Below are 27,880 nucleotides of genomic sequence, written 5' to 3' on the forward strand. Positions count from 1 at the left end.
AGGCTTTAGGAAAGATAAATAAGGAATTGATTACTTCAACCACAAACTCCTTCTGTTTACAAGAAGATCAATGCTGAAGAAATTTTAATCTTAACATCTTAACAGAGGTCAGTGCAGCGCAAATAAAAAGTTAAATGTGCTTCAATAACTTAACAAATACTGAGGTAAAGAACAGTCTTACCGGTGAGTTATCTTCTGTTTAAGTGGGACTGAGGAAAACCATCTCTGAAGAAGTTTATGAAACACCTCCCTTGTTTTTATTCTATTTGTGTTTTTGTCCCGTTTCTTTCTACTTGAGGTACCCTCAAGCACTTTGAAGGTTTGGGGACAGTAAATAAAACTGATGGCCATTTTTTGTCATCCATCTTGAGTTGGTATGTTCTCCCGTGTTCAGGAGTTCACTCCTCGGTCCCCAGGGACACAAGTACAGTGGAATGCGTTGATGCCCGGGTTTCTCGTGCACGTCCCGTGTCTCCAGTGCCCCGTTTCCCTTAGCCTGAGTCAGTGGGCCCAGTGGGGACCCCACCCCTCAGAGCCTAGCGGAAGACGTACTGCCACTCCGCAGTTGTGTTCTTATATTCTGTCTCTCTCCTCTTTCTCTGCTTTCCTCTGTGGACATCCGTTCTGCCTCTCCATGGGGGCTAACCAAAAAAGAACTGACTGTAACTTCATAGCAAGAAGAGTAGGGACAAGCCAGGGCTTTCCTGGGCTGGCAGCATGGGCTTGGCGAGGCGGATGGGTGGCCAACCACGTCATCACGGCCACCCCTTCCTCAGTGCTTCCTGCTGCCAGGTGGGACGTCAGTAACTCACAAGGGCCCTCATGTACCCTTCACAACAACTCTGTACCCATCGCCGGCACAGACCACCCCCAGCTGTAGTGGCCCAATACGGTAACAGTAATCTTACGTTGCTCATGACCCTGGCGGTGGTCCCGCAACACCAGACCCATCTTCCGACTTTGCGGGGGCATCTGTGGGGAGCCGGCAGGCCTGCGGGCAGTTGTCTGGGGCCATGGGAGCAACAGCTCTGTGGTCTCGTCCTCCAGCAGGCCAGCCCAGGCTCATGTGGGCTCCAGGAGAGCCAGCGGAAGTTCCAAGCGCTCTGGAGATGAAGCCTGCCACAGGCAGAGCATCGCTTCTGCTGCGTTCTGTTGGTCAGACTAAGTCACGCGTTCCACCCGGACCCGAGGTGGAAAAATGAAGTCTACTTCCTGCTGGGGGCAGCTGCCAGGAGGCGCGGACGTGAGGAGGGATGGAGGAGGGTGTCATTGTCTTTACTTCTCAACCTTAAGTCAAGGATCCTACAGGGAGGAAGCAGAGCACAGCTTTGGGAGGTTTTGGAAAGTCGGGAGCAGAGCTCGAGAATCTGGTGTTTCTAAAGGATACTCCCTGGGTGCACCTGGGTGGCTCCATCAGTTGTGAACAGGTCACGATCTCACAGTTTCGTGAATTCGAGCCCCGAGTCGGACTGTGCGCTGAGAGTGCAGAGCCTGCTTGGGATTCTCTCTCCCTCCCTCCCTCTTTCTGTCCCTCCCCTGCTTGTGCCCTCTCTGTCTCTCTGTCTGGGTGAAAATGACACCGGGAGGAGGAAAGGACCCCATCCAACTCTTTCTTGTGATAGAGAAAACCGAGTACGGGTTGGCTTCCGGCTCTGGCTTGATTTTCACAAAGACTCAGCAGAGCCGTGCTAGGGAGAGGAGCGCACCCAGGGTGTGACAGGGACTCTGTTGGGCACAGTCACAGACATTTTGTCAGGAAGCACCCCTGCTGATCCTGAGGAGATGCAATGATCATCTCGGTTTCGCAGAGGGGACGACTCAGCTCAGGACGATGGTGGTTTTCTCCAAGTCACCAAGCTACCAAGTGGCAGCGTGGGACTACACTCCCCATCTGTCTGATGACAAAGCTTTTCTGTTGCCATCCTGCCTCACAGTTAAGGACAGGGCCTAATCCTTGACATCAGGAAACTGCCAGGAAGTAAATATTGTCATCCTACCTGCTGCCATCCCCTGTCCAAAATAGAGAATGAGATAAGATAGGATCTTGGAAATATCCTTCCTATCTTTGGAAATATCCAAAATAGAGGATGAGCTCACAGGCGTGGGTCAGGTGGGAGAAAGGTGAGCAGGACTGTCACTTGGACACTGAACAGAGTCATTCTGGCTTCAGGGTGTCCTCCAAGAGGGTTCCTTATTTCTGGGGTGACCATAGAGTCTATCAAACTGGGACACTTCAGGGACTTACTGGGAGCATCATTAATAATTAGCCCCAGGAAAACAGGCATAACTTGGGACTGTCCCAGGCAACTGGGATCCATGTTCACCCTACCTATGACCAAAATACAAGGAAGGCTTGGTGACTCAGCACCCTCCCAGGAGTGGGCACGAGGAGAAGACTCTGGCCTTGGAGCCAGATGAGGTGGGCCTTAGTCTACCCCCTTCCCCAACTGTCTGAGTCTGGGTCTCTGTACCGCAGCCCTAACGATGCCTACGCACCTATTGCTGTGCAGCAAATCACTTCAAAACCTAGTGGCTGCAAACAACAGTCGTTATCGATCACAGCGGGTCGGGAGTTTGGGATGCTTCTAGCTCAGGGTCTCTCACGAGAGCTCCATCAGGCTCTGATTAGGGCTACAGCTGTCTAAGCCTTGGCTGGGCTGTGGGGCTGGAGGATTTGCTTCTGAGGTAGCTCCCCACGTGGCTGGCAGGTTGGTGGTGGCGGTCGGCGGGAGGCCTCACATTTTCCGCACCAGGGCGCCTCCAGCGGGTTGTCTGAGTGTCCTTACAACATGGCGGCTGACTTTCCCCAGAGCGAACCAGGCAGCTCACCTGCTCACGACCTTCTCTCAGAAGGTCACACAGAATGCATCACTTGCGCCACATGATGTTATTTGGAAGTGAGTCAGTAAGTCTGGCCCACGTTCAGAGGCTGGGGACTGAGACTCCACAGTTTGAGGGGAGGAGGAGCAAATAATTTATAGACACACTTGGAGATCACTGTCCCTATTCAGGATGGATGTTCCGGACTTAGAAGTTAGTACTGTCTGTAGAGTGCCTGCAACAATTCCTGGCACTCGTTAAAAACAAAGATTCTCTTGGCCCTCCAAGGTCCAGAAGCAGCATTCCCAAATGACGATGGACAAGAACAGGGTTCAAGGTCCAGCAAGCCTAGGCATGCCTGCCAGACACGAAGGAACCTGAGTCACCTTTACAACTAAAGGGCTGATGATATTAGGTCAGCTCTGAGGCTGCTTCAGATATAGGCCATTCCTCTGTGGGATCCAGATAGAAGACTCCATCTCAGTGTGGAATCTAACACATGTCCCCCTAAAACCCTCTGATGAGAACCCCCCCGGCCCCCCTCTGGTGCCTGGAGCCATCATGGCTGAGTCTCCCCCCCCTCTCCAGGGAGCTGGGCCCCAGAGCTGTAGCACATGGCCCTACTTTGGGGACCCTTCTCCACACCACCCTCTGCTAGGCCCTTTCAAGGGCTTTTACTTAATTTGTTTCCCAGAACACTGAGATAGGTACTTATACATGTTTTAATGCTTTTTGTGGCAAGTGATAAAAACTGGCTTGGGTGAAAAAACAATTTATTATTTTGCAAACTGGAAAAAAACAAAAAAAACCTAGGGTTGGGCTGAGCCACAGTCTGTGGTTTGGGCCTCAGAAAGTTGTTACAGTGTCTCTCCATCTGTCAGCTTCTCTTTCTCATTTTGGTCCATTGCTCAGACAGGCTGTCCCCTCAGGGTGGCAAAATGGCTGCCAAGCTGCAGTGAATGAGCAATCTCATGTCATAAAGGTCCTAGCCTAGGTCACATGCCCCACCCCTCGGTGGGGGGGAGTTGGGGGGGAGTGCCACCCACAATTCCTGGCTCCCCAGAGGGAATTTGTGGTAGGTTCTCACAAAGCTGGATGACAAGCGTTGTTATCCTCACGTGCCAGGGCAAGAAACCGGGCTCAGCCCAGGTGAGTAACTTAGCCATAGAAGTAGTTGAGGGTTCCTACTTCCCCTGCTCATGTTGATGAAGGAAGACGTTCTCCCTACCCCAGCCTTGACTCCTAAGTGCTCTGTGGCCATCTTAAGTGTCCACTTGTAACTCTAGGACATGACCAATGGCTCTAGAAATGAGTGGGTTAAAATGCCAATGGTGGGATCGTGACGTTGGATGATATCCACCCAGGGGAGGAGCCAGAATTTCTGGTTCTTCTCTGAAACCCTTGAAAGAACTCGGGCCTGGACAACCCAAGTGGGAGCTTTTGTTGTCTCAAGGTTCACGTGACTTTTCCTGTCACTTTTTAGTGCCAATTGTAAGATTCAAACACAGAATTCTTCCCCCGCGTGTCGTTTCTCAGGAGGGCTCTGAGGAGGTGCAGAGTTGGTGCTCGCAACAGAGGGGCCTCCCTCCTCTGTATCCCTTCATCCGGAAGGTTCCAGCTGAAAGGACAGCCTGTCGTCTCCAAGCACAGAGGAGGGCAGGACTGAGCCACAGATGGAGGAGGGAGGAGGGCCTCGAGAAGACAAGAAACAAGCTCTCTCCCCAAATAAGCAGAAAGCCTGAGCTGTGAAACCGAGATTGTTGGCACTGGGGAGGGGTCCAAGGGCGCTTCCCTCGTGAGGTCATTGGAACAGGGCAGGAAACCTGAATCTTGTGCCAAAGAAAACTCTCTGTGCTCTTTGTAAAAAGCCTGCTGTGCTCTCTTCACGAGGGGGCTGCTGGTCGAGGCTTACGGACGGGCACGTTGCCTGCCAGCATAGGCATCTGCTGGCCATTTCTGAAGGCCTGGGGCCACCCTCCTTGCAGTCACACTGCTGTTTCTATTTGGGCTGAGGATAAGCCGTGGATCCCCCAGGCAGGTGAGACACCATCTGGCCCTTTTATTTCTGGCCGGGAAACCCTGCATAGACCAGAGTCCGTTTCATGGCTTGAGACGCTGTGTGTGAAATGTTTCCTTCTCCAGCAGGAATACCACACGGGGCCCCAGGCCTCTCTCTGCAGCCTGCTCGGGTCCGGTTATGTCTGAGACAGGACGCCTGCCATCCAGACGGTCACAGGGGTGCAACCCGGGGTTAGAGGAAGCTTAGGTGCCGAGCGGCCAAACTGACCAGGGTTGGAATCGCGATGTAGCTGCCCACATTATGGCAAGTTGTCCAACTTCCTGGGGCCTCATGTTCCTCATCTGTAAAGTGGGGGTTATGAGCCCTACCTCACAGTGGCAGGCTCAGATAACATGGCACTTCAAGGTCCAGCATGAGAAGACATTCGGTAAATGTTTATTCCCTCCTGCCCTTCTGTTCTCTTCAGCATTTCTTCACCACGGTACTGTCATGTTAATCTTCTAGCTGCACTTTGGGGCTTGAGGGGGGTGAGGGGCAGTGTAGAGAAAGGTGACGTGGGGGTATCCCGGGGACAGTGGTTGGCCCGTGCAGGGCTCCCGTACGCCAGCAGCAGGGGCCCCACAGACTTCCTAGCCTCCCTGGAAGGGGCCGTGTCCCGTGTTCACTGGCTGAGCAGACTGAGTCCTACTCCCTCTTTCTTTTTTTTTAAGTTTATTTATTTTGAGAGAGAGAGAAAGAACACGAACAAGTGGGGGGAGGGGCAGAGAGCGAGGGAGACAGAATCCAAAGCGGGCTCCATGCCGTCAGCCCACAGCCCACACGCAGGGCTCAAATCCTGCAGGACCCTGACTTGAGCCGAAATCCAGAGTCCGATGCTTAACCGACTGAGCCACCCACTCGCCCCAAGTCCTACTCCTTCTCAGGAGGCCGTCCTCCACTGTGGGTCGTGCCCAGGGCCGGTGGCTCTGAGAATCCAGCTTGGCGCTACTCCGAGCATGGCCTCCTGACACCAGCGGGACACCAGCGTCCGCATCACCTGGGACCCGATGAGGAAAGTGCATTCAAGGACCGTTGAATCAGAAGGCCTGCGGGCGAGTCCCAGCGGGGTCCGTCCGATGCACAAGAGACTTGGAGAACCTCTGCGCTGTAGGCGCGTGATTGCAGAGCAGAGGAAGGAAAACCTGCGCCCCCGGTGCCCCGAAGGCCCCCTTGCAGACTGGTCCCCGTGAAGAGCTATCAGCTCTGGGGTCGGTCGGCCCCAGTCGAGTTCTGGTGCTAACACGCAGCTGCCGGGGGGGGGGGGAGGGGGGGGGGGGCCTCGGACCGGTTCCTTCACCCTCCCTGGGCCTCCAGGTGCTCCTCTGCAAAATGGATGATCTAATACTTACCTCGCAGGGTTGTTGAGAAGCATAAACCCGTCTGTCCTGACAAAGCGCCTAGGGCGGAGCCTGCCATGTGGTCAGAGTTCAGTGCACGTTGATTGTGTCACTTAGTTTTCAGGCAGCCCAGCCAGGTTGAGGGTCGAGCTCTGGGAGAGACTTTAAACAGGCCTAAGGATTTGCCCCCAAATGTAGCCGCTCAGAGCGAAGGAAGCACTTGAAAAGTCCCCCCCCTCCCCCCCCCATGGAGCTGAGTGGCAACCACCTGCATCTCGGTGGCAGCACCAAAGTGATTGGCTAAGTCCTTACAGCAAGCTGGTGGGGTAGGAATTCCTCTCTGTGTTTTTACAGGGAGGTTCTTAAGGCACCACTGGACAAGTGGTAGAACCACGACCTGAACCCGAGTCAGTGTGAAAAAACTCATTGTGCAATCACAGGTCGAGAAGCTCACGGGGCCCCCGGGGCCCTCCCCCTGGAAAGCTCTGTAAAGAGGAGAGTGGCTTTAACCCGCCCGCAGCCCGCCGTTCAGGGCCCCTTCCCGGAGCCTGGTGCAGGCAGCGTGGGAGGCCTCCTTCCCAAAGTGGACAAAGAGAAAATGCTTAGGAACGTTAATTAAATGAGTCTATGTTTAAGAGGCACTTAAGTGGATTGAAATCAATATATGAGTCACATAAGTCTGCACCCGCCGTCTTAGCTTGCACCCTTAACGCTGGGCGGGTGGAATTCTTTGTTTTAAAAGATCCCGGTCTGCTCGGTTGGAACGGACGTTCCCAGTAAAGCAGCTCAGCGCGGCATCGTGCGTTAGAGAGAATGAGAGCTTTTCTAAGGCCCGGGAGGCCATGTGCTCACATCCTGAAGTGTTCCCACTGGCGCCTTCCCCCTACCTGGAGTACAGACAGAGGAGGGAACCTGGGTGTTTCTCTGATGGTCTCTGAGTTCCCTGGATTGAAATCCTGAGATAAGGCATCCTGCAAAAGTAACATACTAGGAAGTGTTCCCAGGAGAAACCAGTAGGGAAGTGGAGAAGGAGGCCAAGCAAGGTATATTGAAGATCTCGGTGGGGGGTGGGGGGGGGTGGGGGGCGGTGGAGGAGAAAGAAGGTGGGTAACTTTGGCCCAGAGTTACAAGTCACATCTCAGCGCACCCCCATCAGGGCAAGAGTTCCCCCGAGGGGATGGGAATTCCCAAGCACGGCCATCTCTCTATCTCCCCTTTCACAAAGAGTTGCTGTGTGTGCACGGCCGTGTGTGTGTGTGTGTGTGTGTGTGTGTGTGTGTGTGTGTGTGTGTGTGTGTAGAGGTGCATGGGGAGGGGGAGGGGGCCCTTCCAGCGCTGTGGACCCTTCCTCTGCCCTGCTGTGAGCGGGGCGCTGTGTGGTCAGTCTAGCCCGCTGAAGTGGAACTAAAACCCAGTGTGGAAAGCAAGACAAATGAAAACGTTGTCCAAGGGAGAATAAAGAACGAGCAAAAACTGTCTGTCGGGGAGACACCCAGGAGATGACAGACGGAGGCACAGAAAGTGCGGATCAGCCGATTACTTTTGCAGTGTCAGGGCTCGGGAGGTAATAAAGAAGGCAGTCCATGCGTCGGTCCCCTGCCACCAAAGCCAGCTTCTGACATCACGAGTGTCAGAACAACAAGTTCAGAACACACGGGCCCCGAGAAAGTGTTATGAACCTGCGGCTCACCTTTTTTTTTTTTTTTAAGAGAACCAGGAAAATTCAGATCTTTTACAAACAACTCCAGCAAGATTAAACTTAAAACCTAGTCATTAAAACAACCAAAAGCAACCTTACTCTTTGTGTGTGTGAGTCATTTTAAATAATTGGCCAATTAACTGAAAATGTTGAAACCAAATATAGAGAAAGCCAACCATAATCCTAGAAAACCAGGACACTCCCCATAGCGTTCTTGAAAATACAAAAAGGACACATGACATTAGCATTTAGTTACAGTAGAGGGCCCTTCTCAGTTCAGTGCTGTAAAACAGGCTGCTGCTTCTTTTTTTTATTTTTTTATTTTTTTTTTAACTTGAGTTTATTTCTTTATTGAGAAAGAGAGAGCGAGTGAGCAGGGGAGAGGCAGAGAGAGAGGGAGAGAGAGAATCCCAAGCAGGCTCTGCGCTGTCAGCATGGACCCCAACGCAGGGCTCGAACCTGTGAGATCATGACCTGAGCCGAAACCAAGAGTCGCGGGTGCTTAACCAACCGAGCCACCCGGGTGTCCCAACTTGCTCTTGTCCTAATCTTGGTATTGATACTCAAGGTTCTTGGTACCAGGCTTTTTCCTTGGCATGTGAGCAATTGGAACATCCTGAGATACAGCCTGTGCTCTCCTCTCTGACCTTCCCGTGGGCATTCCCTACACCTCGAGTCCTCAACTGGTGTATGTTGCTCTGTTAGATCAGCCACCAAGGCAGTCGCTCTACGTCTGGTATTTCACAGGAAGGCTTGCTTAGTACCTCCATGCTTGGCACCTGAGATTAGCCCACTAATGCCTGTTGAGTAAATTAATAACGGAGCGTAAGTCCCGCAGGGACCTGTTTGCCTTATTTAGTCTGCGAGACACAGTTCTGAATAAGAGGGCCCTCAGCTAGATCTTGCCATTTTAGGAAGAGTAGTTTTTGAAATTTTTTTTAATGTTTATTTATTTTTGAAAGGGAGACAGAATGCGAGTGGGTTAGGGGCAGAGAGGGAGACACGGAATCCGAAGCAGGCTCCAGGCTCTGAGCTGTCAGCACAGAGCCCGACGCGGGGCTCGAACTCACAAGCTGCGAGATCATGACCTGAGCCGAAGTCGGACGCTCAACCGACTGAGCCACCCAGGCGCCCCTATGAAGAGTACTTTTTAATTTGAGTTGCTCGTCATTTGTAATAGTTTTTGACCTCCGTGTTCTGGATTTGTACAGGGAGCTCAATTTCTGCCCATCGAGTGCATCACTCCCGGGCAGCCATCATACAGGAGTGAGTATACAGAGGTCTTTCCTCCAGCAGCTGGGTCCTTCTCCCTCCCCGCAGGCTGGGAGCACCTCCTGGGAGGCAACAGGGGCCTGCTTATAAGAGCAGTGAAGGACAGCAGGGCTGCTCAGCAGACAATTATTAAATGAGAGGACGAACAAAAGAATGTGAGACGTAACAGAAAACACGCGTCTCTCGTACATAAGAATTATTCTGCCGGAGCTGTTTCCCATTTCAGACAAAATAAGAAACACTTGTTGAATGAATGGATGGGCTTCCTTGGGGGCAGCAGAAGGCGGGCACCCATGTTGGCGCTGGCCTTGGTCTCTGGAGTTCGCCTCTCTTTGCTGCTTCCTGGAGGGCATGGGGGCTCCAGTGTGTGAGGCTCCCGTTTGAGGCAGTGTGGGACCCATTGACAGGTGTTCTGTCCTCACGAGTTGGAACCCAAGGAAAGCACTTTTTTTTTTACCCCCCCCTTCAGTCTGGGTCTCCATCTCTTAACCTCCAAAAAGGCAGTGACTGTCCTAGCCCTTGGGGTCTGTGTGCTTCAGATGATTCCAAATCCACGTGTTCTGACCCTGCTTCTGCTCTAAGGAACCCCACTCTGGAGGGTGGGGCCTTCCATCTGCATCTTGAACAATGATTGTAATGTAATCTAACCTTTGAGGGTGTGTAATTCGAGTGCACGTTGGAACCCCCCGGGGAGCTTGTTCGGCAAATGCTTGCCCGGGCTGTGTGCCGTGATTCACTGGGTCTGCGTCAGGGCTCCACCTGAGTCCTTTTTAGAAAGCTTTCCACGTTAGACATGGTCTTTCTAGCACTTGTCATACAAATTGGAGAGAAGTGCCCCCTCTGGTGGCCCGCGGCCTCTTGGCCAGGAGCAGGATTTGAGAGCAGCCGTGAGCTGGTTTTCAGCCCTTCTCCCCCTCAGCTAGTTCTCTGGTGCAGTAAACAGCCTACACAACTGCGCATGATATCCCTGGCTCCAGCTGGTTCCAGTGCATCCTCCCGTCAGAAACCAGTGAGGGGTGTTGGTTGGTAATAACCTTTGAAGGTTAAAAGGTTAAAAGCAAACAAAGGATTCACCCGGAGTAGCTTGTAGAACAGATTGGGGAGTAGCCGAGAGCAGAGCATCCACTAACAGGGGGCTTGTGCTGGTCTGGATGGGAGGACGTTAGAGCTGATGTGTAATGGCAGCAAAGAAAGAAAAAGGAGGGAGGGATCATTCTAAAAGAAGATGCCAGTTCTTTAAGGAGAGTCCTGAGGTGTGTCCAAAAGCAGCTAAGTGGACGCACCAACCAGATGGAAGAAACAAGTCAGCGGCTGGCCCCAGGGATGGGCCTTCGCCGGCCCATAGCATGCCCTGTGGAGAACAGTAGGCGGGGAGAGGTCCTCTCTGAGGCCCCATCTCCTCATCTGTGGCCAAGGGGAGTTCATCAGTAGCTGTCTGTGTTCTAGGTGCACAGCTTACCGCACCAACTGCTTGTGGAGAGGGGAGAGGACGGGAGAGGTAATGGCCAAGTCCTTTAATATCCCCTCCACCCATCCTGGAGACCACCTTTGCCAGCTCCTCTGTAAGCTGAGGCTTGGCCTGTGTCCCTCTGCCCGCGGCGCTCTCGGCGACCGGCGTGTGCTATGCTCAAGCACCGAGGGGCTGGGAGTGCAGGACGGTCAGCGTTCCTGGGACAACTCAGACAAGGAGAGTCGGATGTTGAAGGGTAGACGCTCCGGATTTCTCACCCATCCGTGGCATTCCTGCCCTGGGGTCGCCTCCCAAATAGAGGACTTGTAGCCCAATCCTTGTCCCAGTGTCTGCTGTGGGGGGGACCTAGATCAGGGACATGGGAATGGGCAGATCTCCAGCTCCAGAAGAGTGTGTCCTCACACACGCAGTAGCCCTCAAAGAACATCAGCCGTGTGCATATTTTTCTGGAGGGTGGGGAGCATGAGGAAGGTGGTCTCCACTCTTGTTTCCTGAGCGGGTGAGCTCAGTGATGTAGAGCAGTGCTTCTCACATGGTCACGATCACAGAGGCTACCTGGAGATCGTGTTAACATACAGACTCTAATTCAGCAGGTTTGGGGTCCGACCTGAGAATCTGCATTTCTAACACGTTTCCCAAGTGTCGGTGATGCTGCAGGTCCAAGGACCACACTTTGAGTAGCAACGCCCTTCCTGGCACAGTCCTTTGAAAATGGGTTTCGAGTGGGCAGGAGTGTTAAGCGGGTTTGTAGGTGGGGTAAAACTCTTCACTGTTAGTACATCTCTAACACCAAGATTCCTGGCCAGGATTTTAATAAGTACCCCTCAAACACTGAATTCCTACAAACACTTAATTCCTTTCTCGTGCAAACACCACTCCTACATTGTTTTTATGCCCCGATGATGTTAAATTCTTTCCGGCAGGTTCCGGAGAGGCCCTCACCTTATTGATTTTCCAGCCAACCTGTAGGGAAGAGGAAAAAAGAGTGAAAGAAAATCGAAATAATTTGATTTGTGAGATAGAATTCAACTTTGAATTCTTGGTTGATGAAGAATTTGCAAAATCTGGGAACTATTTTTTTTTTTAATCTAAGAATAGAAAGCGTGTTTTTAAAAATCTAAGACAAGACGTTGCTTCTGTTTAACAGGTGGACAAAGTTCCTAGATGAAAGTCAAATCATTACGTCTTAAGGCTTAAAAGGCATGGCTTACTGATCTTTCTTTGCGGGCGTCTGGGTGGCTCAGTCAGTTGAGCGTCTGGCTTCAGCTCAGGTCATGATCTCACGGGCCCTGGGTTGGGGCCCCACGTCGGGCTCTGTGCTGATGGCTCAGAGCCTGGAGCCTGCTTCTGATTCTGTGTCTCCCCCTCTCTCTGCCCTTCCCCTCCTCATGCTCTGTCTCTCAAAAATGAATAAACATTAAAAAAAACCTTTTTTTATTTTCAACGTTTTTTATTTATTTTTGGGACAGAGAGAGACAAAGCATGAACGGGGGAGGGGCAGAGAGAGAGGGAGACACAGAATCGGAAACAGGCTCCAGGCTCCGAGCCATCAGCCCAGAGCCTGACGCGGGGCTCGAACTCACGGACCGCGAGATCGTGACCTGGCTGAAGTCGGACGCTTAACCGACTGCGCCACCCAGGCGCCCCTTAAAAAAAAAAACTTTTTTTTAATCTAAGACAAGACATTGCCTCTGTTTAACAGAAGGACAAAGTTCCTAGATGAAAATCAAATCATGATGTCTTAAGCCTTAAAAGGCATGGCTTACTCACCTTTCTTTGCACTTTGGGCTTTTCAGTTAGAGCTGGCTGATTTCTTTTGATTTGTTTGTATTCTCAAGTTCATATCCCTGTGGTTCCAAAGGGAGCAACCAACCCCCAGCACTGAGGGAGGTGTTTTTATTTGTGTGCACTTTGTGAAAATGTAACGATTAGCTCTATATGGGGTTGATGTAATGCACCAAAGGGGGACATGTTACAGGAATAAGCTTATTCAACTCATTTCTAATTCATATTGGCTTTTAAAATGTAGGGGCGCCTGGGTGGCGCAGTCGGTTAAGCGTCCGACTTCAGCCAGGTCACGATCTCGCGGTCCGTGAGTTCGAGCCCCGCGTCAGGCTCTGGGCTGATGGCTCAGAGCCTGGAGCCTGTTTCCGATTCTGTGTCTCCCTCTCTCTCTGCCCCTCCCCCGTTCATGCTCTGTCTCTCTCTGTCCCAAAAATAAATAAACGTTGAAAAAAAAAATTTAAAAAAAAAAAATAAAATGTAGTATTTTTACTCATTTTAAAGCTTTCAAAGCACTATTTTCTAAGGGCCAAGAGGACTGTTGGGAAGAAGACGCCTGGCTCCACTTGGATCAGATAATTGCTCCTCCCTCCCGTGACCGTGACCAACCGACCTACCTGCCACTGACATCCCCCTGCCTGTGACTGGCTCAGAGTTGCTTAAAGTGCAGTCACCAAATTCCTCACCAAATTCGAGGACTTCACGTCAGAGGGGAATTTTGCGTTAACAGTTACACGGTTCGTCCGTCTCAAACATTTGTCCCGACAGTAGATCCTGCTTGTTTCACTTTTTTAAGCGTGAAAAGAACAAACCCAGCATGGCCTGCGCCCTGGCTGCCCAACGGGGTTTTGACAAAATTTGAGAAAGGCACTCGTTTTGTCGCGCTTTCTTTACCCCGTTCCTCCCAACGCCCCACTTGTGTGTGGGTGATCATCTCTGGTGCCCTGGGCTGCTCAGCTGCCGGCTCCCGCCTGGCAGGAGGTCTGTAACCACGGACCCGGCCTTGCCAGGCCATCAGCCATATTTGGCATCGTAACATATGTGCCAGGTTCGCCGGGTTGTGCTCCCTGCCTTTAGGCTTGGTTTCCATGGATTCTTCGGGGGAGGGGGAAAGGGGGGCCTTGTCCATTCCTTGTTTGGCATTCCCCACGCAGGCCCCTTCTGATCCATTGTTACGGTGCCAGCTAGGAACGCCTGGGCAAGCGATGTCACTGCTTGGCATTCCAGTTTCCTCCTTGTAAAATGGCATCAGAGGGGAAGCTACCACACAGAGGAGCCACTTGGCGCGTAGTAAGCCATTACTGAGTAGGGGCCATCTGTGGATTCCATGCTTACGGCCATCGGCACCAGCAGAGTCCTATAAGGCAGGTGTTTTGCCTTCCTTTGACAGGTGAGGAAACAGAAGCTTAAGGAAAGGATGGTTAATTTCCCTGAGGACACATAGCTGTTGCAGACCTGAGCCAGTAATTAAAGTTGGGACACTAACTTGTGCACTTTCTATGCTGTAAGCCCATGTGGTTTTCTTCTTGGGTAGGAATTTCATGGGCCCCGTCCCAAAGGATTCCCTTCTAGGAATAGGACTGTTTTTTCTGGTGAGGCTCAGGCTGACTCATGGTCAAATGGGGCCAATAAAGTATTTCCTGGGAATAAACTCTCTCTATGTTAACGCAGTTGGCCAACTTATTGGGAACCCCCGCTAACCTCTGAGCCCTCGGTTGATTAGGGAATTGGGGATAAAGTGCTTCTGAAATTTACCCGAATTCTGTATTAGCTGAGTTAACATGGAGGTCTCTCTCACCAGCTCACAAGGATCACACCTCAAGTGCCTAGAAGGAATGGGGAGGGGGTGCCTGGGTAGCTCAGTCGGTTCAGTGTCTGACTCCATCTCATGTCTTGATCTCAGGGTTGTCTGTTCAAGCCCTGCGTTGGAGTCCCCACTGGGCATGAAGCCTACTTAAAAAAAAAAAAAAGTGGGAGGAGGAGATCTTAGATGAACACGAAATTGCTAGACTGGCAGCCAGACATGGGGACATGAGTGTCACCTTCAGTTTGACAGACACATGAGGAAGCTAGAAAATGAGAAGTCAAATTTCAAACTTTTGCGGGTGCCTAGCCCTTGCCCGGACCCTGCAGATACGCTGCTCGCAAAGAGCACTGTGTTGGTAGTCAAATAAAGCACACTCCAGAATGAAATGAGATGGCGTGTGATTGGGAGGAAGGAGTCCAAGGAGGCTCCCTAACCTCATTGTCTGATTCTTCTTGCCAACCACTGCACGTTACAAACAGGACTGGGGCTTGACTCCACCGGCCAAGCTCCCAGGCCTGGGACAGCTGAGGTATGTCTGGAAGAAAGGGGGACTTTGCCAAGGCAAGCATCGCCCCTGCCAGGCAGACCAGCGAATGAACTTCTTCTTGCAGTCCCTCCATCCGAATCCTCGACCATCCAAGGCCCATTCATTTAATAAATGCAAACTCAGGAGCCCCTAAGTGCCAGGCACGGTGCCAGGCATCGAGGATACAGAGGCAAATGTGCATAAACCAAGTATGCTTTTCATCACGTGTTCTAGAAAATGTTCATTGATGTTTTCCTGATCCTGAGAGTAATGCGGGTCGGTTACAAAAAAAAAATTAATTTAAATTGAATCACTTAATCTCCAGGGAGAAGCCCCGATAGCATTTTATGGTATTGGATATTCTTGTTAGCCAAGGAAAAGTGGGACTGGGAAAAAGGCCAGTTATGTGAATCTTCTTAGAATAAGATCCAAAATTTCAGAGTAAAAAACTTTTTTCAGACTTGATTGGGTGTTTACTTGAAAAGTAAACTAGGGGTGCCTGGGTGGCTCAGTTGGTTAAGCGTCTGACTTCCACTCAGGTCATGATCTCACGGTTTGTGAGTTCAAGACCCATGTGGGGCTCTGTGCTGACAGCTTGGAGCCTGGAGCCTGCTTTGGATTCTGTCCGTCTGTCTGTCTGTCTGTCTCTCTCTCTCTCTCTCTGCCTTCCCCCAGTGGTGCTCTGTCTCTCTCTCAAAAATAAATAAAACATTTTAAAATATTTTGTTAAAAGAAGAAGAAAACTAAAAATTATGGAAATAAGTTTATATTATCCTACATTTAACAGCCCTTGTCGCACTGGAATTATAATGTCAAGGATATCTTAGACCCAGGGCAAAAGCTTATTTGCTTTATTAGCATCTTTAAAATAACATGTTAATTTTGGAGACAAAGAAATTGAGTGCTAGATAGGCAGGTTTTGGGTGTGAATATTCCTATTATATCATAAGGTAATATTCTTTGTTTCAGATTTTGCCTTTTTTTTTTTTTTTTCGGACAATCACAAAAGGGTCATTTTACAAGGGTGTATTTTTTCCAAGCACTTCTCTTGATCTTTTTTATTTAAATCCATATCTTTGGAAGCATCTTAAAGTGTTGTCATCCAGGGATAATTATCAGTTAACCAACCTAAACTCAGCCAGATCGAGATTTATCAGTGGCTTTCGGTGGTTTGAGCAGTTTTCCAACATCACTTTCATTGATTTCATGAAAGCCTGCTTTTTTTTGCAGCAAGGGCTTCGTTTCCCTCCGCAGTAAATTTGTACCGTATTTGAATTGGGTCATCAGATGTCTACACTGTCTGGCAATCAGGGACAAAGGGAGACAGTTTGTTCACTGGTCCGTGTTCCCAGTCAGCTGAGAGCTGGTCATCATAAGTCTTGCGACAGTGACAAAGTTGTGTTTTCTAACCTAAAGTCAGGGTAAGCAACGATTGGGACATGGGGAAAAGCGGAGCTAAGGAGACACCTGGTCCACCTACCTCCTGGCGGTACGGTACCAAGAGCCGGGCAGAAGTGATGAGCAACCCCCAGTAGATCACTATTTTGAAACTTCACTGGGTCTCTGTGTCTACAAGGTGCCTGCCCCTGCCAAGGGGGCGAACGGCTCCATAATAAGCCTGTTTTTCAGTTCTGCGCTGGGCATAACGTGAAGCCAGAACAAAGAGGACGCGATGCTGCTTTGGGGTAAATTGTTCCCCTGGCTGGGCGGGGCTACACAGATTTTATTCACTGCAGATAAGAAAGCTTTCTCTTGGTGAGTGTGGATTTAAACGTGACCAATTAGCATTGTAGGTTCCCCTTGCATTCCCTTTCCTCACCTGAGACCAAATGCCCCGTACTTTCCAGTGACTCCCAGTGCCGGGAGCCTCAGCTCTACAGAGTATTGTGTGAGGTCAGGTTCACCAGAAGCAGAACCCGAGCTGGGCGTTTCCGTGCAAGCGATTTATTAGGGAAATGCTCTGGAAAGAAGCGGAATGAATGGAGCAGAGGAAGGAACCAAACGGATGTGCTGTCAGCTGGAGGCTGCTTCAACCTAATCCCACTGGAACCCGAGTTGCACAGCAGAGCTGGTCTCACCTGGAGGCAGAGGGATGGCCTTTTGCACCCATGCCAATCACAGGCTGCAGAATCCTTGCGGGGAAGGGCGTCGTAAGCCCCCGGGCGAAGCGGCTCCCATTCAGCCGGGAGCTGATTGAACCCACGTAGTAAAGGGGTCCTCGGGCAAGCACCCACACCATCCATACAAGGAGCCACGGTGTTTGCGTACTTCACAACTGTCGTAGGAGAGCAGGGTATGGAAATAAATGACCCCAGCAGGGCCGTATTGGTGCTGACAGGCAGCAGAAGGGTGATGCATGATATCCCTTCCTGTAGCACCACCAGGAGCTCATGAATCATGAATCGTACACTGAGCACTCTGAATCCCCGAGAGGTCTGTGGTGTTTGCTCTTTCTGCTTAGCCCCACCAAGATCCAACCAGAATTTTATAATCTCTAGTAGACTGAGTAGAGTGACAGAAAGAGTTAGACTAATGCGAGAAATGCTGGCTTCAATGTTATTTTCTAGCATTTTGGAATTAACAAAAAGAAATAAATTCAGCAGCTCTTGAATAATCAATCAAAAGCAATCTTAGGCCAAGGCCAAGAAAACCAAGGGCTTCTCAAGTGCCAGAGCAAGTTTTTGAAGCCACGGTCATTCCTGCACACTCACGCAAAAACTAAAAAGGTCTTTGGGGCAATAAATCTTTATTTCAAGAACAGATAGACCTTTGACTTGAATTGAAAACCTCTCTCCTGGAGGCGTCTGGGTGGCTCAGTTGGTTAAGCATCCAGCTCTTGATCTCGGCTCAGGTCATGATCTCATGGTTCGTGGGATTGAACACCATGTCAGGCTCTGTGCTGATATTGCAGAGCCTACTTGGGATTCTCTCTCTCTCTGCCCCTGCTACGCATACTCGTATGCTCTCCTGCCCACGTGTGTGTGCTCTCTCTTACTTTCTCTCACCCTCTTAAGTTGAAGGAAGGGAGGGAGGGAGGAAGGAAGGAAGGAAGGCAGGCCTCTTTCCTTCTTTGAAAGGGATTTCTAGTGGGGTATTGAACTTCACAAAGGGAGTTTGGAACTAGGTTGAATAATCGTGTAATTTATATACATGCTGGGATGCTCTTGAGAGTAATTATACCCATGACAGGTATGAACGGGAACTGTGCCAGGGAAACTGAGAGTCAGCGTCACCTAGGCTTGGGCTCGCTGCCTCTGATGCCCACAGGCTGATTAGCTGGGATTTCAAGGAGCTTCTCCTTGGGCCAATGTGGACTCTGCTTCTGCAGGGAGGAATATGAGGAAGGGGATGGTGACAAAGCCACCACAGTGAATCATTAGGACCAATCTTTGGGATATGCAGGTCTCGAGACAGCATTTGAGAAGCTATTCTCTGGTTTCCTTATCGAAATTGCCAACACATACCCCCAGGCTCCAAGAGCAGCCCCTCACTCTGACGTGTAAATGTCAGTTTCTCTGCTGGGAGGTCTCTTCTTTCTAAGCTATGAGCTCTTCAAGGACAGGAGTGACATCTTTCAGACCTGTGCCCTTCACACTGATCATGGTAGGTGATATGCTGACTCAGCTAACCCAACAGATGCTCAGGGTCTGTTCTGAATCCTGTGCCATTTCCATACTCTGGGTGCGAACTTAGCACCCGTGAGTATTTGGTGCCAAGATGCATGAAGTAAGCCTTGGAAGCAGGACTGAGAAAGAGTGTTCCTGATAGTGGGGACAACTTAAAGAGAGGTGTAGAATAGTAAAGGGTGTTCGTAGAATAGTAATGTGTATGCTTATTCCCTCTAGAAAATCAGAGCTGTGGAATGGAGAAGGAGACAGGCTTTAGAGTGCACCAAGAAGGCACATGACCTCATTGAACTTTGGTGTCCTGGCCTCTAGACACACAGCAAGCGCTGGTTCTGTGCCTTTGCCTTCTCCAGAATCTGCAACATACCGTCTCCCCTTGGAAGTCTTGATTTGGCTTCAGTAACTTGGATGCTGTGGGTTCTGAAGAGCCTCCTGGCTTCCCTGTGTTGTAGACACAGGTGGAAAGACAGCAGCTCGCCACGACCCCTCTCCTGGCTTTCTCGGGCCACCGTGTGTAGGGTCCAGCCCTGGTGGGCTACCCAAGGAAACTTCTCCTTGCCCTTGTACCTGGGCGGGCTTGCAGGGGCCCTGCATAGCCCTCACACACCTCCTTGGTGTGTATTTTCCTTAGAGTCTGTCTTTCCAAAACTAGCAAGACCTTGAAAGGCAGGATTCGAGTGTGGGCTTAGGAGAAAGCGTCCAGAAAGTGTCCTGTTGTCTTTAAGCCAAACCTTTGGAGACATCCAGCTCACGTGCGGCTGGTTCAGTTTACCAGGAGAGCACCGGGGTTCAGAGCCGAAACATTAGTTAAGAATGTCCTGGGCACCTGCTTCCCTTCCCAGGGGGACCATAGGTAGGGTGGGCCACCAGAGGAGGGCTAGGGGACTGGGCCTGGTCCCAGGTTCCCCTCCCACCAGAGCCAGCAGTGACTGTTGTCTGGGAACTTCCCCAAAGAAGGACTGTGTTTGCTAAAGTCTCGATCTGCCTCTCGGAGGCCACTTACACATATCTGTCCACACAGCCAGCCCATCCGTTGGTGCTTTTTCTCTTTCAGGAGGAAATGGGCATTTCCTGTGAACTGCTGGAATCAGACTTCCTCAAATGCAGCGTGGGATTTCCTTTCATGAGGTCCAAGTCAAAGGTAAGGGGCAGATACAGGGCACTTCCTTCACAGAGGCCCCCAGCCCTTCCCATCAGCCACCTGCCCGGTCAGCTGCACCCCCACCCTCAGTCTTCCTCCACAACCCTGCCCTGGGCAGTGGCGCCCCAGGGGCCCTGGACACATGTTCCCCTTTGATCCACGTGACGTACCCTGAATGTGAGAGACATACCATGGCCTTGGGACTTGGGCAAGCCCCGTCTGGTTGGCCTTCTTGAAAATCTTTCTCTGGGACATTCCATGCCACTGTGAGAGAGACAACATAGGAGAAACGTGGTCTGGGCTAGTGACCTACTGTTCTGTCACTCCCCTGGGTACTCAAAATTTTCTGAAGAGACCTCATAAAATTCTTAAAACATAAATACTGGTATTGCATTTTGTTTTTTTTAAGTGAAAGAAATTAGAGTCACTTTGGCATTTATAGGAACCCAAATTTTCTGAGCTTAAATAATGTGGTCATGGTCCAGTATATTCAAACATTCATGGAACATTCTGGTGTATGCCAGCCTTATAAGAATATGCAAAGATATGTAGAAGATGTGATTTTTGGAAGCAAAACTAGGATCTAGAAGATCAGGTCTGCCTTTTGAAATGAAAGCTATTTTTTTCCTGCTACGATTTGAAGGAAATTTCACATTCCTTTGCCGAACATCCCCCCCCACCCCAAAAAATGAAAATTTAATCCTCCCCTCCCCTCCCCCTTGTCATAGAATCAAATTGTTTTAATCTCCAAGGCATTTTGGTCCCAGTACCTGGTAGCTGTTTTGCAAACCATTTGTGAGAATATTCTAGTGAGAAAGAAGGTTTGCTTATTTCCTAGCAAATCACTCAGACCCTTCATTGAATATGTCTGCTCCAAACTACAGTGGCTCTTACATCTGTGATTTCTAACCCCTCTCCTGCTCTGTTGCTCATTCTGTCCACAATCATCCCAGGAGAAGGGATGATGTAGCTTCCCCTAGAAAATGAGTTACAGGGGCACCGGGTGGCTCAGTCAGTTGGGCGTCCGACTTCAGCTCAGGTCATGGTCTCATAGCTCGTGAGTTCAAGCCCCGCGTTGGGCTCTGTGCTGACAGCTCAGAGCCTGGAGCCTGCTTCGGATTCTGTATGTCCCTCTCTCTCTCTACCCTCCTCTGTTCATGCTCTGTCTCTCTCTGTCTCGAAAATAAATAAACATTAAAAAAAAAAAAAGAAAGAAAGAAAGAAAACGAGTTACAAATAGCTGGCCGGACCCTGGCCACATCCCCTTAGACTCCAGGTAGGGTGAGGAGAAGGAGGAACACCCTGAACCCTGGACATGATTGCCCTGTGGAAACATACATGGCACCTCCACACACAAATTTTTTTTTTTTTTTTAATTTTTTTTTTTTTTTCAACGTTTATTTATTTTTGGGACAGAGAGAGACAGAGCATGAACGGGGGAGGGACACAGAGAGAGGGAGACACAGAATCGGAAACAGGCTCCAGGCTCTGAGCCATCAGCCCAGAGCCTGACGTGGGGCTCGAACTCCCGGACCGCGAGATCGTGACCTGGCTGAAGTCGGACGCTTAACCGACTGCGCCACCCAGGCGCCCCTCCACACACAAATTTAATTGAAATCTTTTCAGCAACAGAAAATAGACTTAATTGAAAAAACAGTAGCAGTTGCCATTTCATTGTAAAATCCAACCTGTATCCCAAATCAAACCTAAGGTGTGTCTGGCTAATTTTAGTTTAAAGATTACGTTAAGAGGAAAATTTTATCACTTCCATGTACGGATCCAGGATCGCTTACCATAAAGAGAGGGTATGTAGTCATAAAAATGAATATAGTGAAAACAAAGCCACGTTGAATTCGGAAGCATTCAATTTTGTCAAAATTCATTAACTCTCAAAATAGTCATGGGAACCAACAGAAGTATGAACGTTGGAAAGTTGGATTTTTTCCCAGCTTGGTAATGCCGCTACCTTCCTCCCACATACAGAGGCTGAAACCATAGCGACCCTAAACCTGGAGACAGGAGGTCTAGGGGTGAGTCCCTGGAGAAGGCCCAAGAAATGACACAGTGGGGACAGGAACTGCCTCTCTCCGTGCCCACCTTGCCCTCCCCTGTGCCTGAGACCCTGTGGCTCATCAGGCTGCAGACCACCTGCAGAGCCTCGTGATAGCACCGTCAGCTTGCTTTGTAGGCCACAAGTTTCCGTCGGTCATGACCAGCCCGCCCAGTCTCCGGCCTTCCGTTCTCCCAGGCCCCCGTCTCTGGTTTTGGCTTCTGACCTCACCTGGGTCTTTAGTGTGTTTAATTCCGATCTCCTGCCAGTTCTGACCCTGTGCTGGGACAAGACCCTTGACTTTCCCTTCCTTTGTGTCCTCCAGCTCTGCTTCCCATCCCGTCTCCATGCCCCACCCTCCCTGGAAACTAACAACCCCTGCTGCAGCAGAAATTTCCGTCCAGAGAGGGATGTCCAGTATACATTGTATTTAATGGTCCAACGTCCGTTACTTTCAGGTAGCATTCAGGGCAGTTGAGTCCAGTGTTGCAAAGTTAGACTAGTGCCTAGCATTAGTCATAAAGGAACCCAAATATTTACATATTAAATAATCAGAGACTCTCAGAGCTTGGTGGAATTTAAGAATCATTTTGTCCAGGGGCACCTGGGTGGCTCAGTTGGTTAAACATCCGACTTTGGCTCGGGTCATGATCTCGAGGTCCATGAGTTCGAGCCCCGCCTTGGGCTCTGTGCTGACAGCTCAGAGCCTGGGGCCTGCTTCAGATTCTGTGTCTCCCGCCGCCGCCCTGCCCCTCCCCTGCTTGCACTCTGTCTTTCCCTCCCTCCCTCCCTCCCTCCCTCCCTCCCTCCCTCCCTCCCTCTCAAAAATAAACATTAAAAAAAATCGCTTTGTCCAATCTCTTCTTTTTGTTGAAATGCAAAGAGGTTGAATGCCTTGGCTAACATCACATAGTTTGTGGCGGAGCCCGGTTTTATAACCCTTACCCAGAGGCCCCTCCCACATTCCCACAAATGCCCAGTATGTACCTGGTGAAAACCATTTGTTCAGGGTGGTCTGCCCCCAGTCACAGGATGCTCACCCCTGGGAGTACCTGAGACGATTGTAGGTCCGAGATTATTTTAGGCAGAACAGGGACACTGCACTCAAGGACATTGACTCTCAGTGAGACAGGCATTACCTGTTCAACACCCTTTTTCCCTAATCGTATGCAGGAGAAGGTCTCTGATAGTGTTGGCGTGTGTTTTAACACCTCCCTGTCACTTGCTAATCTCCCTCTCACCAAAATAGAGTGGACCTTCCGGCTCAGGGCCTTCAGCAGGCAACAGAATGCATTGTTTTCATTTATTTTTATGACAGTCTTCTCTTAATGGTAAGCGACCCTGGTTCCCATCTGTGATCGGGAATAGAAATTTTCCTGTCTTTAGGGACCCCTAGGTGGCTCAGTCGGTTAAGCATCTGACTCTCGATTTCAGCTCAGGGCATGAGATCAACCCCTGCATTGGGCTCCTTGCTAACAACACGGAGCCTGCTTGGGTCTCTCTCTCTGTCTCTCTCTGTCCCCCCCTACTCTCTCTCTCTCAAAATAAATTAAAAAAAGTCTTTAAACAAAAAGAGTAAGGCAGGGAAAGTACAAAGTAAATGACACAGGTGATACGATATGCAGATGTTGCAGACTTTAGGAAGATGGTGTGTGAGTGATATTTAGAAAGGTGCCTGGTTTAAAGGACAAGCCTATCACTTCCTAGGGAACCCCAGCTGCTGTAAAGGACAGCTTGCCTCTCACCAGAGCACCCTCCGGGCTTGGCTTTACTGCTAAAGCTGTATCTCTGGCCTGGCAATCAGAAAGATACACGTGAAAAATAAAGCTTGTCATGCAAGTGGGCTTCCAGAGGTCATAAACTGCAGAAGACTGTAGCGGTTAAGTTCAGAATGCCTGCTAACGCCAGGTGTCACTTTTTTTTCCCCCTAGTATGAATTCAGCGTGATCTTTGACACCAGCCACGTGTCTGGGGAAGAGGAAGTTCTTAGCTTCATCGTTACCGCTCAGAGGTAAGGGGGATTTCATTTTTTTTTCAAAGATAACAGAGTTATGCACATGGGAGAGGACATGGCCAGGTCATGCTTTGATGAGGCTCAGGACGCTGAGGAGGAAGAAACAGTTCAGCAGTGAAGCCCCAGGCCGCGGGGTGGAACCACATCTCTCAGGGGTGGCGCTTGTCTAGCTCTGCTTATGCGGCTACCGGGCCAGACGGAGCTCGGAGTGTCTGGGGATCATCCAGTTGGAGCTGATGATTTTTACAGCCAAGGAGAGACAGACCGGGAGAGGTGAGGATTCTGAGCCAAGCTCACGTGGCGGATTTGTTCACAAACTTCCCCCGTGGATTGTCGGACAGAGTCAGCTGTTTCTCACGAGCACACCGTTGCATTCCCTGATGTGGGGAGAGGGCCCTGCAGTCGGAGGGCCTGGCCGAGCCCGTGGTCAGAGGCCCCGAGACCTACTCCGCAAGAGAGAGCTTGTCCTAGAAAACCTGTGGGCCGATAGTGAGGGCGGGGGGACGATGCAGGGCGGCTCCTGCCCTCCGCACGGTGCTCCCGCCCCTCTCTCTGCAATGTATCCTCGAGCCCCAAGGGCCTTGGGGGTTGTCAGCTGCCTCCACAAGCCAGGACCCACGCGCACCTTGAAGCGCCATCGGGGTAGCAGTCGGCTGACAGCTGGGATGGACGGAGAGGTATTTAGGTGGGTGAATAGGGAAAAAAAAAAAAAGCTTCGATTGAGCTGTAGGGTAGACACCCAAGCCTATACCTTTGTGGTTTGAATTTTCTTTCTCTGGAAATGATTTTTTAAACTCACCGGAAATGTTGCCAAGTGTAATTCAAGGAACTCCCACATAGCCTTTGCCCGGCATCACCCGGCGGCCACACTTTTCTCCATTTGCTTTCTCATTCTCTGTGTGTGTGTGTGTGTGTGTGTGTGTGTGTGTGTGTTTTTCTTAATCATCTGGAAGTAAGTTGCAGAAGTCATGCCTCCCTCCCGTAAGTACCTCAGGGTGCACGTCCTTAAAGGAAGCCATTCTCTTAAATAACCACAGAGTTAGCAAATTCAGGAAATATGACTGCTGATACAATGCTGTTATCTACAGTCTGTGTTCCAGTTGTCCCAGTCGTCCCAGTGACTCTTCAGTCACTTTTCACTGGTCCACAGTCCGGTCAAGGAGCACGCATTGCGTTCAGTTATCATGTCTTATCTATAGTTGCCTTAACCTCCAAACAAACTTTCATGCCACGAGTCCTAAGTCCATCCTGGAGGTGGTCTGGAGATCTGAACCAAACGCCCTGAAGGCCAAGGTCAGGCAAGGACCACTGAAAAAGGTGAGAAAACAAAACGAAGAACCTGCATGATTAATAGAGGCCAGGAAGTCGGAAGGCCAGACACCGAGTGAGCGGTCAAGGACCAAAAGTCAACCAGGGAAAGATGTTCTGTGGAGTCACAAGGTTATTGGCACAGGGTTCCGACCTGAAAATCCGCAGGATCTGGGGTGCAGAGGGAGGCAGCGAGCTCAGCTTCATGAAACTAACCCAAGCCTTCCTCTGAGGAGAATGCCCTCAGGAGCTGAGAATGACAATTCTAGAGAGTGACATGTCCTGGACTCTTCAAATGAGCCCCGTTGGGGCCAGCTCAGGGGCGACGTGCCACACGGGATAACAAGCTCAGCCATGTCTCCAGCCCCCAGATACAGCAAGAGTCATGCTTGGGACCATCTGCCCACCCCCCGTGCACGATCGCCAAGTGGCTGTCATGGGCAAAGGACCAAACTGGGGCTGAGAGGGATCCTGGATGAGTGAGGAGGAGTCTTGCATCCCAAACCGTCTCAAGAAGGCTCCAGATTGGAGGCAGACACGCAGCTTCCTACAGGGGAGGAGAGAGGAACTAGCGAGGGCAGGCACGCCTCGCCCCTTCAGTCTGCAAATGTCCGAGCACTTCCCACAAGCCAGTGTGCTGCGTAAGACACTGGCACAGCCCCTCCTCTTGGGGAACCAGTGGGCTGGTAGCAGGGGGACAGATAATGAGCAAATGACTGCGTAACGTCAGCGAGAGACCGGGAGACAGCGGGATTCATCCAGCAAGCGGGACACATTCGCCGGCAGTCCTAAAGCATCTTCTTTTTGTCCTGTACTCTCTTTAAGCCCACTCGGGGGGGGGGGGGGGGGTTGGTTCTTTGGCTGTCCTAGGAGGGGGTCCAGGACAGTCCGGTGTATTCTGAGGTCTCAGTCACTTCAAGCCTCACAGCAGATTCACAAACCTGTGATTAAGGTGTCCCTTGAAATAATCAAAATTTGATTTAAAGTGAAGGCTCTCGCCCCTTAGGGTGGGCAAGCGGCAGAAGGGAAACCTACCTGCCTCTCTCTCTCTCTCTCTTTCTCTCTCTTTCTGTCTCTGTCTCTGTCTCTGTCTCTCTCGGGAATGGTCTTGCTTTCCTCCAGGGATGCTGCTCCTGCCCCCTCTTTCCCTGGGAGAGTTCCTGAGCCCCCCAGGCTCACAGCAGGGCTTCTGGGAGGTGTGTGTGAAGCAGGAAAAGTGCCCGTCCCTTAACAGGTGCTGGTGTCTGCACTCCCCCGGCCGCAGGGGTGTTTGCAAGCTAACTCTTGCCTTTGCACAGCCAGCCCCCTGCTGCGGGTTCTCAGCTGCTCTCCCTCCTCATATCCTCCAACCTCAGCCTGTCCACAGCTAGAGACCCGTTCAGCTGAGGCTACCCTCAGGGACGGGACCAAAGGGGACCCCACACGGGCTCTCACACAGAGTCCTTACTCAGTAGCCTCAGCCCTGCTGGTCTCTGGATTCTTCATGCCCCTCTCTCTTCACTGGGCCAGGAGAGGGAAAGCCAGACGACTTCCCCTACATTCTCTGGGGATGCACCCCACCCCCCACCCCACAGCACCCTGTGCTGATCAAGGTGCCCTGAAGCCTGAAAGGGCAGACACCCTGCCCTCACAAGCACTTCTCTCTAAAAGCTGTTTCTCCAGAAATCCTCCTTTCTCCGCTAGTACATCCTTGACGTTTCAGCTTGGATTTTTTGCCCCCGACCGTAGGAAATCCTGGTCTGGTGCTTTCCTCTGAATCTTGGCATCTTCTATAGCCCAGCCAAGCCATGCATCGGAGCGAACACACTATCACCCACCCCCCACCCCCCCAGGGATTGTTGAATTTTCACAGACGCACCAATTCCCCGGAGTCTCGGACTGAGATCCTTCCCAAGCCCTTAGTCTTTCCGTTCTCTGCAGTCCATGCGGGCCCCTCACTAATGGCTTTGCCCTCCGGTATCCCATCTCCATCTCTAGCCACTGGTTTGGGAAGCTCAGGTCGGTCCCCAATAAGCACAGACCAGCAGGCACATCCGGTGAGATGCAGACACAAAGAAGCCCTGATTGTATCTCCCACTGCCCCTCGCCTTTGTTTTCCTCTGAGGCCTTCCTCAGTCTCCGTGTTATTTAAAGCTCACAGCATTCAGATTCACTTTCCCTTGGGAACGACTGGATGCCGGAAGCTTACATTTTCAGAGCCCCTCCGTCCACAACCACGGTCGCCTCTTTTGGCTTCAGTGCCGCTTTCTGTATTTTCTTTCTTTCTTTTTTTTTTTTTAAAGCGTTATCACTAACATTTCGGAGAATGTTCTCTCTCCTAAAACCAAGAGCGCCACATGTCACAATGTTTATTTGGCTCTCTTTCCCTCGCGTTTTCGTGTCCGACATCCGCTCCAGAGGCAATGACTCTCTGGCCTTCGGTTCAGCACTAGTCGGACGTGGTGAACACTAAGCGCATGTAAAAAGTAGACGTCGATACCAACAGCCGTGATTGTTCACAGCCAGCCCAGCAAGCCCGGAAATGCTGCAGAACCTTCTAGCCTGGCAAGGGAGGACCGCGCCACGGGCTACTAGCGTTTCGACGCCGATGACCATTGGCGGGGCTTGCGAGCTTCGGGCTTGTGTGAGACTTGGTTATTTCCCATGCGTACTGTTTGAAGATCACACGGTTCCCGGCCACCTAAAACGTGACTGCGACCTAACAGAACTGCATACAAAGCATAGAGAAGATGGACTCTGTTCCCATCGCTAGAACCCAGAATGGCTTCCCCGGGGGATGGCATTTACCAGAAGAGTGTGTTTTCAGGCTGAGGACGCGGAGGCACGGCGTCGAGAGCTCACACAGGAGAGCCTAAGACCCATGCGGGTGGTGGGCATTGCAGGGAATAGGGGGGTTCGTGAGCCATCTCTGGGGAAGGCTGGGGAAGACGACTGACGGAGGAGATCCGGCTGGGCCACGGAAGGCCCA

At 50.9% G+C, this 27,880-nt stretch overlaps 1 protein-coding gene across 2 annotated transcripts in view; it reads left to right on the forward strand.

Moving 5' to 3' along the window:
* The window catches only part of ITGA9 (integrin subunit alpha 9), a 344,865-nt gene that overhangs the window by 242,664 nt on the left and 74,321 nt on the right, over window positions 1-27,880 (forward strand). For both annotated transcript variants that reach the window (XM_086720437.1, XM_086720438.1), the window contains exons 19-20: window positions 19,454-19,540; window positions 23,522-23,601. In XM_086720437.1, the coding sequence (XP_086576563.1) occupies window positions 19,454-19,540; window positions 23,522-23,601 (167 nt within the window). The remainder of the gene's footprint in view (window positions 1-19,453; window positions 19,541-23,521; window positions 23,602-27,880) is intronic.

The sequence above is a fragment of the Puma concolor genome, chromosome C2 (assembly GCF_028749965.1).
Source record: "Puma concolor isolate L17-30 chromosome C2, mPumCon1.1.hap2, whole genome shotgun sequence".
Lineage (NCBI taxonomy): Eukaryota > Metazoa > Chordata > Mammalia > Carnivora > Felidae > Puma > Puma concolor.